We start from the raw sequence: 14,048 nt of genomic DNA, 5'->3' as shown, positions 1-14,048 counted from the left end.
ACCAATTCGACTTGCCATTGTACAAAGAACACTAATTAAAACTATTTGCTTGCAAATCGAAGGTGATAATATATTGTTAAATGTTATATGGGCAAATGTTACAAGGACTTTTTTGATGTTTTATATATGACTTGCTTAGGTATTATACAAACTCCAAACTTGAGTTTGTTCATGCTTAGGACGAATTAGTATACAAACTTTTAATTATCTGTATTTTAAATAAACACTCTTTACGTGATATTTATGATTGAAGAAAATGAAAATTTTATAGCAAGATTAATTGTATATTAAACAATTGTCAAAAATTGTTCTTTTAATCAATTCTGAACCCCTATCCCTTTTTTCTACTTAAAATTATTTTCCTAATACTTTTTACTAAATAAATATTAAATTAAAATTATTTAATTTTATAGCAGATTTTTTGTTGCGCAAGTTTTTTCGTAAGTTCAGTGCAACTCATACGCAACCCTAACTTTACGGAAATGTTACAAAACATCGGTGAATACAACATCGGTGAAAACAACGCTGAACAAACAAATTCCGTAACCATAGTTGAGCTACGCAAGAGTTACGAAAGTTTGGTGAATCCACACTCTGCTTCGCATCGAGTTTTGTTTTTTATACTTATTAACCAAACGGTTTTTAATAAAACCCACTACAATGAATTGATTTTATACCTTGTTACTATAGAGGTAGCCAGAGTATTATTTCACATATAAAAAATTTATCGCAGAAAATTTATAATAAACAAAAACTGGCTACCTCTATAGTAACATGGTCAAATCAATCAATCTTTACGGACACACAAAAACAATGATCCAAATAATTTTTTTTTTCTTTTCTTGGTTTGTAATTTACAAAATGCATCATTTGTTTGATAATATGCAAAAAAATTGAAAATATCTGGAAATTATTGTATTTTTTTTTTTTTTTTTTTTTTTCTTTCTCTGTTTTAATATAATATAAGATTTTACAACTTCGTAATATAAAATTTCAATAAATAAAATAAGTAAAACAGATAGGGGCTCAAAGAAGATGAGGATGACAGTACGTTATCACAATCTTTTCATAGAGCCCCTATAACAAGATTTCAAAAAAATATCGTAATATGTTACAATATGCGTAATAAAATTTCAATAAAATATCGTAATAAAACGCGTAATTCGCTAATAAAATTGATAAGCAACCAACAAAAGTAGAAATAAAACAAAAACAGATTTATGAGAAATTATTCAAAGTATCATTAACCAAAAACGTTTCTTATATTTTAAAAATTTCTTTTTTTGTTAAAAACTTGAATGAACTTAACGAATTTACCGTACCTTTGAATCCTTTTTGAAAAGTATTCCATACTTTTGGACCTCGATATAGAATGCTGTACTCTGAATATTTGTTTATTATCCGAGGCAGTTTATATGTGTTGGACATATTCGCTCTAAGATTATAGCTATCATTTTTATTTATTTTAAACTTGTTATTAAAGCTTATAGGAGAGATATTGTGATTATAACGATACATGAAAATTAAATGCTGGTAGATATTTATTTCAAACACATTCATCATTTTCATATCTTTCATTAAAGGCTTAGCGTGTTCACGCCTATTTTTTGAGTAAATGATTCTGCAGGCATGTTTTTGAAGACTATAAATTTTTTTAATCTTTGCCGCTTGAGTACTTGCCCATGAAATGTTTGCATAGCTGATGAGGCTATGAATTAGCCCAAAGTAGATTAATTTAAGACTATTTTTATTGACGTAGGAGCGAACTCGATACATCAAACCTATTATTTTGGTGATTTTTGACTGGATATATATTATATGTGGAAGCCAGGATAATTTTTCATCAACAATGATTCCTAAGAATCTTATATTGGATTGCTTATTTACTAGTTTCTCATTTAGAGATAGGTTAGGCAACTTGAGAGGAAGGTTTTCTTCTTGTGTTTTTTTGTGAAATAGTATATACTTTGTTTTCTCAGCGTTAAGTGAGAGTTTGTTTGCCTTAAACCAGTTGTTTACTTTACACAATTCAATATTCATGTCTGCATATAGTTTCTTGATATCATTGTTGGTGAGAAATAAGTTTGTGTCATCTGCAAACATGACCGAGTTCATTTTTAAAGATGCATTACAAAAGTCATTTATATATATTAGAAAAAGAAGTGGACCAAGAATCGATCCTTGCGGGACTCCACATATGACATTTAATACTCCAGATTGGACATTATTTACATATTGTTTTCTGTTTGTAAGATAGCTTTTAATCCAATAATAAGTTTTATTTATTATTCCGTAATGCCTTAATTTATCTAATAGAATGCAATGGTCCACTGTATCGAATGCTTTTGATAAATCAAGAAACACTCCTAAAGTAAATTTATTATTTTCAAAACCATTAGTTATTTGATTTACTATTTCAATGATTGCATGTTCTGTAGAGAGATTTTTTTGAAAGCCAAACAGATTTTGGTAAAAAAAATTGTTTTTAATGAAGTAATCATAGATTCTATTATAAACTACACGTTCGAAGAGTTTTGAAAATACAGAAAGTATTGATATAGGCCTGTAGTTTGAAATGTCAGAATGATCATTACATTTGTATAATGGAATTACTTTTGCCAATTTAAGTACATCCGGAAATATCCCAGAATTTAATGAGAGCTTAAGTATATGAATCAGGGGTCTATTAAGACTGTGTTTGTTTGCAATAACTATATCACTAGATATCTCATCAAATCCTGGAGCCTTTTTTTTTTTTAAGGAGGCAAAGGCTGCCTCTAATTCTTCATAGCCTAATTCATAATCAAGCATGGTAACGTTATTCGTGGTTTTAAGATAGGTTTTAAATGATACAGATGTTGGTACAATTTTATTTACAAGATTAGGACCAATATTTGTAAAATATTTATTGAATTCTTCTGAAATTAGTTTTTGACAAAATATATCGTTATTTTCAATAACAATTCGTTTAGGAAGAGAAGGTGAATTTAGTTTTTCTCTTCCCATTATGAGATTAATGATGGACCATGTTTTTTTGCTATCAAATTTGCATTTGTTAATTTGATTACTGTAATATTTTTTTTTTGCATTTTTAATGAGATCTTGATAAAAAAATTTATAATTTTTGTAATTTTTTTCATTATCATTGTTTCTATTTTTCAAAAATTTATTGTAGAGTTTTTGTTTTTTTTTTGAGCACTTTAATAACGATTTATCCATCCACGGATTAGCAATTGCTTTTGACTTAGTTGTTATTATCTCTTTTGGACAGGTTTCATTAAAGTACTCCAAAAATGTACTTAAAAAGGCATTGTAAGCTTCATTAGTATCTTTACATTTATATACGTTGTTCCATGTTTCTTGTTTTAGTCTACTTGTTAATTTATTAGTGTTACTCAATTTTAAATTTCGTTTTATTAAATGTATAATTTTTGAATGACAATCAGACATAGATTTAAAGTTTTTTATTTTTATGAATATCGGGAAATGATCGCTAATATCTGTCAAAAATATACCGGTTTCAAATGTCGTTTCTAAATAATTATTGATAAAAATATTGTCTATTGCTGTTGCAGAGGTTTTTGTTACTCGCGTTGGTTTATTAATAGTTGACAAGACATTAAATTTAAAAAGCATATCAAAAAAAGATTTTATTTTTGGAAATTTTGTGTTAGAAAGAGCATCAAGATTTATGTCACCAGTTATATATAAAGTCTTATTTTCTTTATTTATTTTCATAATCGTATTTTTGATAAAGGTTTCGAAATTTTTTATTTTTCCACTCGGTGGACGATAAACACATCCAACTAAAATGTTTCGGTATTTTTTATTAATAATTTCAATGAAAAGGCTTTCATAGTTATCATTTGAAAAGCATAGTATATTTTTTATCTTGAAAGCATACTTTTCTAAGACATAAATTCCTAATCCTCCTCCTTTTTTCCCATTTCCTCTTGATTGACTTATAAGTTTATAAAATGGTAATATATAATTAGAATTTAATTCAAGAGAACTTTCTGTATCATGCCAAGTCTCTGAAATAGATATGATGTCGAACGTGTAGTTTGAAATATTTAAAAATTCTTTAAGTTTATCAAAATTTTGCTGCATGCTTCTAATGTTTATGTGTAATACAGAAAATGAGCCATCATCTGCTATTACTTTAAATTCAAAAGGATCAATATACGGTGTGTTAATTAAGTTCATTTGAGTTTCTTGAAAAATATTTATATTTTCTTCTGATAGGTTATTTATAAAGTTGTCCTCAAAAAAGTCTAAATCTAAATTGTGAAAATCTAATTTCTGTGGAAAAAGCGCTGCCATTTTTTAAAAATGTATAATTTAAAAATATTTAATATAATTAAAAACTAAAATACTCAAAACGCTTACTCGTTTACGCATGTCGGAATAACATCTGTGTTGCGGGTGTTTTCTCGAAATTCGTGAACAATTAGTTTGTTGTAAACAACTTTTGCAAAATAGCCATTTTGACGATGTATCTTCGCCTGATCAAAAAGTTCTTTTCGAATTTTTCGCGTGGTAAAACTAAAATCTTCATTTAGAAAGATATTAGTTCCTTTTAATTTTGTTGCTCTTTCCAAAATTGTTTTTTTGTCCTCGTAATCCCGGAGCTTCAAGACAATAGTTCGTTCTCGTTTATCATTAGCTACTCCCACTCGATGAGCCCGATCAATTATAATATCTTTTTCAATACCAAGGTTATCTTTAAATAGTTGCTTTACCTTTTTCTTTGTGATTTCCCAATTCTTTTCTTCGCTATTTTCAACGACCCCGTCAATTCTTAAATTGTTTCTTCTGTTACGGTCTTCAATATCAACGCTTTTTAATTTTAACTCAATATTGTCAGAAGATATTTTACCCTGCATTTTTCGTACATTTGATAAATCATCGTGAACTTTATTAATTTTTTCCTCAACTGCTCTAGCTTTATCGTTGAATACATCGCCAACAAAATTTAATCCAGATTTCATTTCGTCGAGTATTTAATATAAAGATTTAGAGAAAACCCGGGTTTTTTTACCCCAGAAAATCCCGCACTTAAAAAGGCAAATTTAGGAAAATTTGTAACAAATATTTTTTTTATTAATTAATGCTAACTTGTTTTGGTTAAAAAATATTCAAAATATCAAAATTAAAATTTTTTTACAAAAGTAAGTAAAACCTTATTTCCGCTTTGCGACACATAGTGCTATGTGGGATACCCTTATGGGCCCCAGCATTTTCCCCAATTGGATCCCAGCTGATTCTGAAAACTTTTAAAGGTTTTAAACTTTTAAAAGTTTTCAATTTTCAAAAGTTTTTAAACTTTTAAGGGCTAAAAAGTCAAGAGTCAATACTTTTTAACGTTTTATAGATTGTGAATTTTTTTTGTTGTTCTTGTTGTAATTTGTCAAAACTATTAGCGAAATACAACAAGGTCTCAATTTTTAATAAATTTTTGATAATTCTTTTTATATTTCATACAATTTATATATATATTTTAATAATTTTTAATACTTCTTTTCGTGATTTTCTTCGTGATGGTACTTGGGCTGATGTCTTTTCTCTCTCAGCTGATAAATGCGCCTCCTACGTAGCCTTTAGTTCAGACAGAAATGGAAGCTTTTATTCTTTTTTGTCGGTTTTCACCTTTTAGTGCTCAAGGTCTAAAGTAGTAATCTAAAGACGTATTAAGTAATCTCTATTTTACTTTTTACGGTAATACCTAGACGTGATGGGGATTGAACTCCGAACTTCGCGAAGCAAGCGCCTAACCGCTACTACCGCATAATAATTGAATACCTTTTATACATATTTTTATATATATTATATAACTACATGTAGATGTCTAACTTCGATCCGATAAGTTAAGCCGCTTTTTGCCCTTTTTACAAATGGCGGATTAAATTTGTAAACAAATATTTTTAACTTTTCTTAAATGAAGTAAATATATTCTAAATTTAAATACTATTTATGTAAAAGTGTTAAGCGGAAATTAGAATGCTTGTAAATTTATAATTTATGATTCCTTAATTTATTTTTGATTAAAAAAGGATTTAAATTTTGAATAGATAAGTAAAACGACAGACGCTTTTAAAGCATTTTTATGAATTAAAATACTTTTTAATCAACATAGGCTCATAAAAAAACTTTTATAAGTACTTTGTAAATATTAATATTCGTTTTTGAATTATCTTTAATTTTTTGGGAACTTTTGATTTGCATTTTTAACTTTAATTCTACACTTCGGCTTCAGCTTTTGCCCTTTTTACAAATGGCAGACTATTGTTAAAAACAAAAAAAAAGCAGCTTTATTTTTTGTTCAACAAAATCCCGCAAGTTAGATATCTAGTTTATATAATATATCATTGCTTTTATAACAAATACTGAACAAATTTTTTTTTTCATTAAAATCATTTTCTCAACTAAAACGTTTAATAAAATTTTGCAATCAACAATCAGAATTAAAGAACAATGTATTTTTATTATACGCATATTATACCATTAATTTTAAACATACAATGAAAAAAAAACCATTAATTTTTAACATACAATAAAAAAAAATCAGCCAGAATTGCTGGCAGAATGCAAAAATTTTTTGGGGGGAGAGGAGGAGGAGGGGGGGGGGGAGGGCGTTCTGGCTTTACAGTTCATCCACAGGTTGTTCAAATCCAATACTTGAAAACCCTTCCGACTAAAATATTGTTTCATTGTTTAAAATCAGAGTAGAAGTTTAAAATAAATTATCAACAATATCTTTTAAAAAACTTATTCTAATTTTTTTGTATAAATCATTTAAAGTATATAATTTCTTATCTTAATCTCTGTTTTCATAATTTTGTCTTTGTAAAAACTATGTGCAATAATAGTTATTAGGGATGCAATTAATTTTGGAGATGTAATGATGATTGAGTTGCTGTGTTAACATGGGTTGGCATATTTTTAGAATTTAGGAGGTATAATTGATAATGACAATGATGACGATGATTGATAATGATAATAAAGACAATGATGATAATAATGATAATGATGATGATGATTTATAATGATGATAATGATGATGATAATAATGACGATAATGATGATGATGATGATGATGATAATGATGATGATGATGATGATGATAATGATGATGATGATGTTCTATTTTTTTCATAAATTTTTCTTAAATTTTTCCCATAAATTGTTTAATACAGATTTGCAGATTATATTAAATTGATGTTTACCCTGCAAATTTTAAACTAATATGATATAAAAGTTTTTTTTTTTAGTTACCATATAATTAGTTGCTTATTGTTATGTTTCACATTTGGCTGCTTTTATTTGTAATGTTTAAAAATTTATTTTTTATAGTAAGTTTATAACTTCAAATAAAACAAAAAAAAATCATGCAAAATGACAAAACTGCTGAATATGTTAGTAAGGTTGTTCTTTTTGCTTTAAATGTAGTAATTTTATAATCATATCCTATATAACAATTACTTATTATTGTTATTGTTGTTTGGATATCATAAATTTGGGTTTTAATAGTTTTTTGCCTTAAAAATTTATTTTTCATAATCATATAAGAAATATTTTGAATAATCAAATAGTATATCTTAAATTTTTTTTGTTAGAAAAGTGACAACAAATTGCTATTTTGTCAAAAAAACACCCATGAGACCATTCCACCTAATATATGGCAAACTGATATACCAGGTGCTCAGGAATCAACTTTAAGAAGTATTTTATTAACTGAGAGTGATCCACTTCCTGAGCATGCAGTACCAAACTGGATGAAGAAAAAAAAAAGTCGTATGTCTTGATAATTCTTTATTTTTATTTAAATTCTTTCATACTTAACAAAATATACAATAAAACAAAAAGTTACAATATTTTAAAGTTTATGGATTAATTACAAATATTAAAAATTAATGTTTTCAATTATATATTGTTGTTTTCTTGTTTTTTTTCTTTTCATAAGATTCATTTCTTTTTTTAATTAGCTTTTATAAAATTACTTATATTTATTTTGTATTAAAAAAAAATCGAGATAAATAAGAAGTTGCTATTTTTTTGTACGTGTATTGTTTTATATCATTTTGTTGTTTGTAGTTTTTGATGACATATGGAAGTTTATTCAAATTCTTAACTTCTGTTTCGGAAAAAAACATTCTCTTTAAATACTTTTTAAATCTTTTTAATCCTTCTAACTGCACCAGCAAGCTCAGGTCAATCACTAGACAGGAGTTAGACTAATATGGTGGGTGAAACCAAGATGAATTGTAAAGATCTGTGTTTTCCTTAAAGTTTTAAATTGCATTACGCCTTGTACTTTTGTAAATATTTGAAACTCTTTAATAGGCCAGGTGAATAAAAATGAGCAATTGCTTTTATTCAGTAATTGGTCAGCTTAACGTGCTAAACTAAACAGCTAAAATTCAGCAATTTTGCCTAAGTTTTATTCACGTAAAGCTGAGCAATTACTGAGTAAATTGCTTAACCTTATGTGAATAAAAATTTGAACAAAACTGCTGAAGTTTTTATTTGCGTAAAGCTGAGCAATTACTGAGTAAAAGCAATTGCTCATTTTTATTCACCCGGCCTAATGAATAACGTACTTTAGTGACTCATTGAATTTGTTCAATTATTTTTTTGTCAGCTTTATTTATTGAAGCACATGCCAGCTTGTCTTATTGTAGGTGTAGGCTTACTTATGTGCTATAGAGTGTTTTAAGCATTTGTGGATTCCAATATTTCAACCTTCTTTTAAATGATGCTAGTGCTTTGCCTACTACATATTTTTGTTGTGCTGACCATTTTATATTATTTGTTATTAAAATACCAAAATCTCATTTTTAGTTGGAAGATGATAGGAGTATGCAACTATTGTGTTACTATATAATTACTAAGTTATTGTGTTGAATGATTTTTTGGTTGCCAACAATTTTTATTTGTTTCCGATAAATTGGATTTTTCAAGTATTCACCCATGTTGTCAAAGCATTGAGATCACTTTGAAGTTGTTAAATGTCATTTTAGTTTTTGATAATATTAATTATTTCGCTTCCATCAGCAAATGGTTTGAGAGAACACTTAACAACATCAGGCATGTTGTTTTTAAAAACTCAGAAAAGTAATGAACCAAGCATTAGTAAATGACCGGGTCCCCAGCCCCTGTCCCTAGCTAAAAATGAGCCTTTGTTTAAACCCAGCAAAACTATAGGACTTAGCAGGGGTTGGAAGCCAGATCTTGAAAAAAATTTATAATACTTTATATATTATAATTTTATGCTTACATTTACTATTTATTAAATACTTGCATATATTTATATATTTTCAAACTCTATTTTACTTCCAAAAAGATTGCAAGCAACCACTATTAAGTTATGAGTTACTTTAAAAAAGAGAATAAGTAAAAGTACTAGAAAATGGTTAACTGAACACTTAAAAAGTTGTAGGTCGTATATAAAAAAACAACATGAAAATGGCTAAGAGTTATAAGGTTTTTTTGATGTGCAATTAAAAAAACTGGATTAATAAAAATTTCTATAGAATGAAGAGACAGATACAGTAAAAGGATGTAACTTGTTGAATAAGAACTGCACAAGAATGAGTTTTAGTTTATTGTTAGAGAGATGAGCTTGTTTGAACATTAACCATGATAGTATTTGTAGAAAAAAGAAAAAATTACAACCTTACAACGATGGAGAGTGGCTCAAGCTTAGCAGATAAAGCAGGTCTAATTACATTTGCAATGTGCTTTTTGACTTTGTCTGAGAGTAATAGGGTTGTTATGTATCAATACAAGAATGCCAACAATATTGCAATATTTTTTTCCAGTAAATAAATGAGTTTTTGGGTCCCAAAAATCCCGGGATTCTAAACACAAAATCCCGGGATTTTCAGGATTATAGCAGGATTGAACTAATTAAATTATTTTGTAAAAGAAAATGTTCAAAGTTGGTAACTATACTGAATTATAACGAGTTATATAATGCTGCTTTGCAGGTTTATCCTGTTTATGCTTTATCCTTACGATAAATGGAACAAATTTTTGAATAGACCATGGAGTTCGGGAGTTTATCATTGAAAAAAGTTTCACAAACACAAATTAAGGCAGGTTTGTTTGACTATTGTATAAAAAACAATCGTTAAGTTTGTTGGCAAGACTTCTATTCCACCGACGATCGAACCTGAGCGGGCATTTTCTGCAGCTGGGTATTTGGGAAGTAAAATAAGGAGTAGGCTAAATGACCAAACCTTAAATGCTCTACTATTCCTCCGGGCATATTTTAGCTACCATTTATTTATAAATATAAAATAAAGATTTTCTTTAATTTTTGTCTCTCAATATTAACAAACAACTTATTATGTTATTTTTTACAAAGTAGCTTGTTGCTACAGCAGCTACATCGGTAGCCAAATTTAAGAAAATTTATGTTTACAAATTTATTTTGAAATTTTGATTGTTTAGTTACTTTAGTCAAATACACTTTAAATGTTCAAATGTTATTTACATATCCAATTATTTGATGAAGGTTATTCTGTAAAGTCTGTAATCTTAAAACATAATATGGAAGGTACCGTATATATATTTCTGCATTATTTTAAGATCTTTATATACACCTGCTGCCTGTTACACAATTAAAACAATTTAAGGCGCCATAGAAAATTAATTTAAGTCATTAAGGCATAATGAAATAAAATAAAAAATTGATAACATCAAAAAGTATATTCATATATGCAGTATTAAGTTCTGTTTTTTAGCAAATATCTCACATTATATAAAATCCCGGGATCCCGGGATTTTATTTACTTCAATCCCGAAATCCCGGGATTGTAATTCATGCCGGGATTGCAATCCCTATCTATAATCCACTGCAAGCCTAAGGCTGTTACAGAGGAGAGATCAGATTAAAACTCGGGTGCTTGTTCTAAGCAATCAAAAAGTAAAGATTTTTTGTCAAGACAAAAGTATAAAGTTGAGTCGTCAGAAAATAGAGCTACTTTAGATGTAAAATTTTTATGAAGATTGTTTTGTAGATAAGAAACAATACAGGAGAAAAAATAGAACCTTGTGGTACCTTTAAAGTTATGAAATGAAGAAAAGTGTAGGCCTTCAAGAATAACTTTGATAATGTAGTTAAAAAAAAAAGATTAAATAATCTCAAAAACTTATATAAAGCAACTGATAATAATGTGAAGACTAATCGTCCGAGAGTTGAAGAGTTCAAACTTTTTTATAGAGTTTTTAAAAATTGTTACTATTAAGCACTTTTTAAAAGTTTAGCAAAAATTTAAGAGAGTTCTGGAGAACACTTTTTAAGACTATGATGGAAATCTTGTCTGAAGCACTAACTGTAGAAGTGTTTAATTAAAAATTATTTGAAGCCAGAGTGATTTGGAGGATTAACAATGAGTTAATCTGTTTAACTGGCAGGAAGAATATGGCCATTATAATCAAGAGTCAAATTAGAGTAAGATATGTTTGCAAATAACTCTGCTTTATTCTGGGAAGAAGTAAAATGATCAGACCCATGAATTAGAGATTAAATGTTAGACTAGAGGGCAAATCTTTAATTCTACCTCTCTTGTATGGTTCAGACTTTGTCACCTCACCTAAAGACAAAGCTGAACTGTTTGCTAAAAACTTTTCATCAATATCATTTCTTGTTTCCATTAGTTGCGTTCTTCCTGATATTGCCAACAAACAGGTTGATCCATTGCTTGACATTTGTATCACTCTAGCTTCTATATCTAAAGTGATTTCCTGCCTAGACTCTTCTACAGCTTGTGGCCCGAACAACATACCTGTTATTGTCTTGCAAAAGTATATCTCAAAACTATTCAACAAGTGCTTATCAGAGTCTTGTTTTCCAGCCTGCTGGAAAGCGGCATCTGTTATCCCTATCTTAAAAAATTCTGGAGAGCGATCTGATTCGTCTAACTACCATCCCATTAGTCTTCTTCCTATCATAAGCAAGGTTTTTGAATCTTTAATTAACAAACACTTAATTTCTAATCTTAAATCTAATAACTTACTTTCTGACCATCAATATGGATTTTGATCTTCTCGTTCTACAGCTGATTTGCTAACAGTAATAACTGATAGGTTTTATCGTGCATTAGATAAAGGTGGAGAGATTATGGCCATCGCTCTTGACATTTCAAAAGCTTTTGATAAAGTTTGGCATGCTGGTCTTCTCCATTAGCTTTCTTCTTATGGTGTATCTGGCAACATCTTTAAGATTATTAAATCCTTTCTTTCCAATCGTAGTATAAAAGTTGTCCTCGAAGGACAGCACTTTTCTTATTCTGTAACTTCAGGGGTTCCTCAAGGTTCTATCCTTGGTCCTATACTCTTTTTAATTTACATTAATGATCTTTCAGGTATTCTCACATCTAAGGTGGCATTGTTTGCTGATAATACTACCATTTATTCTTGTCGTGATAAGAAACCAACACTCTCTGATTGCTTAAAGGTGGCATTTGAGTTTGAAAAGGATCTTACTTCTGCTACAGCATGGAGCTCACAGTGGCTGGTGAACTTTAATTCATAAGACTCAATTTTTTCAGTCAATCATTATCGCAATAATTTAGATCTCCCTATATTTATGAATGGTCATCTACTCTTCATCTTCTAGGATTAACTCTTACTATCTCTTTATCGAGCTCGACGCTTTCTTACTTCATCTTGCTCTACAATCTTCATCTTTTCTCTTCCAGTAACTTTTAACTTTATTTAGTGGTTGCTTGCAGCCTTGTTGGAAGTGAAGATGTTTAAAAAAAGAACAAGCTTACTTTAGTTAATGACACTGTTGAAGCTAACTAAATGTTTCTAGAACCTAACATCTGTGATAAGATACAAGATTTAGTAAACTGAGAATAACAGAGCTTAACATTAGTAATCAGGAATAATAAAAGAGCATTAAATGAGATGTTCTTGTAAAAAAGATGAAAAAATGATTGTTTAATAAAGCTACTGCTCAAGATGGTAAAAACTGTGTAGTATAATTAGGCCTGACCTAAAATTGAAGAGTAGGAATAAAAGCTTTCAAACTTTTAGTCCAGAAGGATTAAAAGCTTTTGAGATGCGCTTTATGCATACATATTATGGATATTAACATGTGTGCTATTTATTTAGATGCTGGCATACAATATCCTTTCATATTTATATTAGCTTTAATATTTATATGGTCAAGTATTTGTCGAAAAAGAAGATGATCAGATGATGATCATGATCATGATCATGATGATAATGATGACGAGGATAGCTATGATGATCATGTTGAACATAATGATTTTATATATTTATATACATACAAAATATAGCATGAATTTTAAATAAAATAAATTTAGGATGTATAAATGTTTTTGCAGCCCTGGTTAAATACCAACCCCGGTCGCTTACTGCCAAGCATAGATCTCTGTGGTAACCACTTTAAACCTTTAGCTATTAGGGGTAAGAAAAAAAGAAAAAGAAATCTAAGTTTATTGTAAAAAAGTCCATAGTTAAACAACTCAGATGCTAGGTCTACCATTTTTAGTAGAGTTGTAACATATAGTTTGTGCCTATCAAACTCGTGTATGTGTTTTGTTGTGCCAAACTAGATTGGTCATCATGGGTTTTAATTAACAGTTTCTCCATGATTTTACATGTTATAGCTTTTAATAAGATTGGTCTACACTCAGATAGATCACATTCCATCTTCCTTGTATATTGGTTTCCTTCCAAGTGCCAGGTATTATACCTGTTTCAAATGATGGTATTATTAGAAACAAAACTAGCCATGCTAATCCTGTGGCACACTTGTTGTTTTTTTAACTTGGATTGTTAGATAAGGCTCAGTTCCTTATATTTAAACCAATTTAAAGCAAACTTTGTGAGACACCATCTCTGATTTTTCTGACTTTTACATAATATTATGTGCATTATGTATATAGGTTACATTTGAAATTTCAGGCTTCCAAGTACATTAGTTTAAAAACTATAGTCTTATAAGCATGACACAGTAGCCCCCTCAATTTATAAATGGTCAAAACAGCCTACTTAAGAGCTGCATAACT

At 28.7% G+C, this 14,048-nt stretch overlaps 2 protein-coding genes across 3 annotated transcripts in view; one reads left to right on the top strand and one right to left on the bottom strand.

Annotated features, from left to right (window-relative positions):
* Window positions 1-4,385: 4,385 nt before the first annotated feature.
* On the bottom strand, window positions 4,386-4,991 carry LOC136074470 (uncharacterized). Its single transcript, XM_065786793.1, has one exon. The coding sequence runs from the start codon at window positions 4,989-4,991 to the stop codon at window positions 4,386-4,388; it is 606 nt and encodes a 201-aa protein (XP_065642865.1).
* Window positions 4,992-7,269: 2,278 nt separating this feature from the next.
* LOC136071778 (MATH and LRR domain-containing protein PFE0570w-like) overlaps window positions 7,270-14,048 on the top strand; it is a 52,189-nt gene continuing 45,410 nt past the window's right edge. Inside the window, exons 1-2 of one of the 2 annotated variants that reach the window (XM_065788423.1) lie at window positions 7,270-7,415; window positions 7,617-7,794. In XM_065788423.1, the coding sequence (XP_065644495.1) occupies window positions 7,389-7,415; window positions 7,617-7,794 (205 nt within the window). In that variant the 5' untranslated portion in view covers window positions 7,270-7,388. Of the gene's footprint in view, window positions 7,425-7,616; window positions 7,795-14,048 lie in introns of both variants that reach the window. The other variant, XM_065788422.1, reaches the window with a different exon arrangement.

The sequence above is a fragment of the Hydra vulgaris genome, chromosome 01, assembly GCF_038396675.1.
Source record: "Hydra vulgaris chromosome 01, alternate assembly HydraT2T_AEP".
NCBI classification, from domain to species: Eukaryota; Metazoa; Cnidaria; class Hydrozoa; order Anthoathecata; family Hydridae; genus Hydra; species Hydra vulgaris.
This window is presented reverse-complemented; position numbering and strand designations above follow the sequence as displayed.

Excerpts from the sequence above, each read along its gene's own strand:
- LOC136074470 (XM_065786793.1), bottom strand. The coding sequence starts at position 4,991 with ATGAAATCTGGATTAAATTTTGTTGGCGATGTATTCAACGATAAAGCT.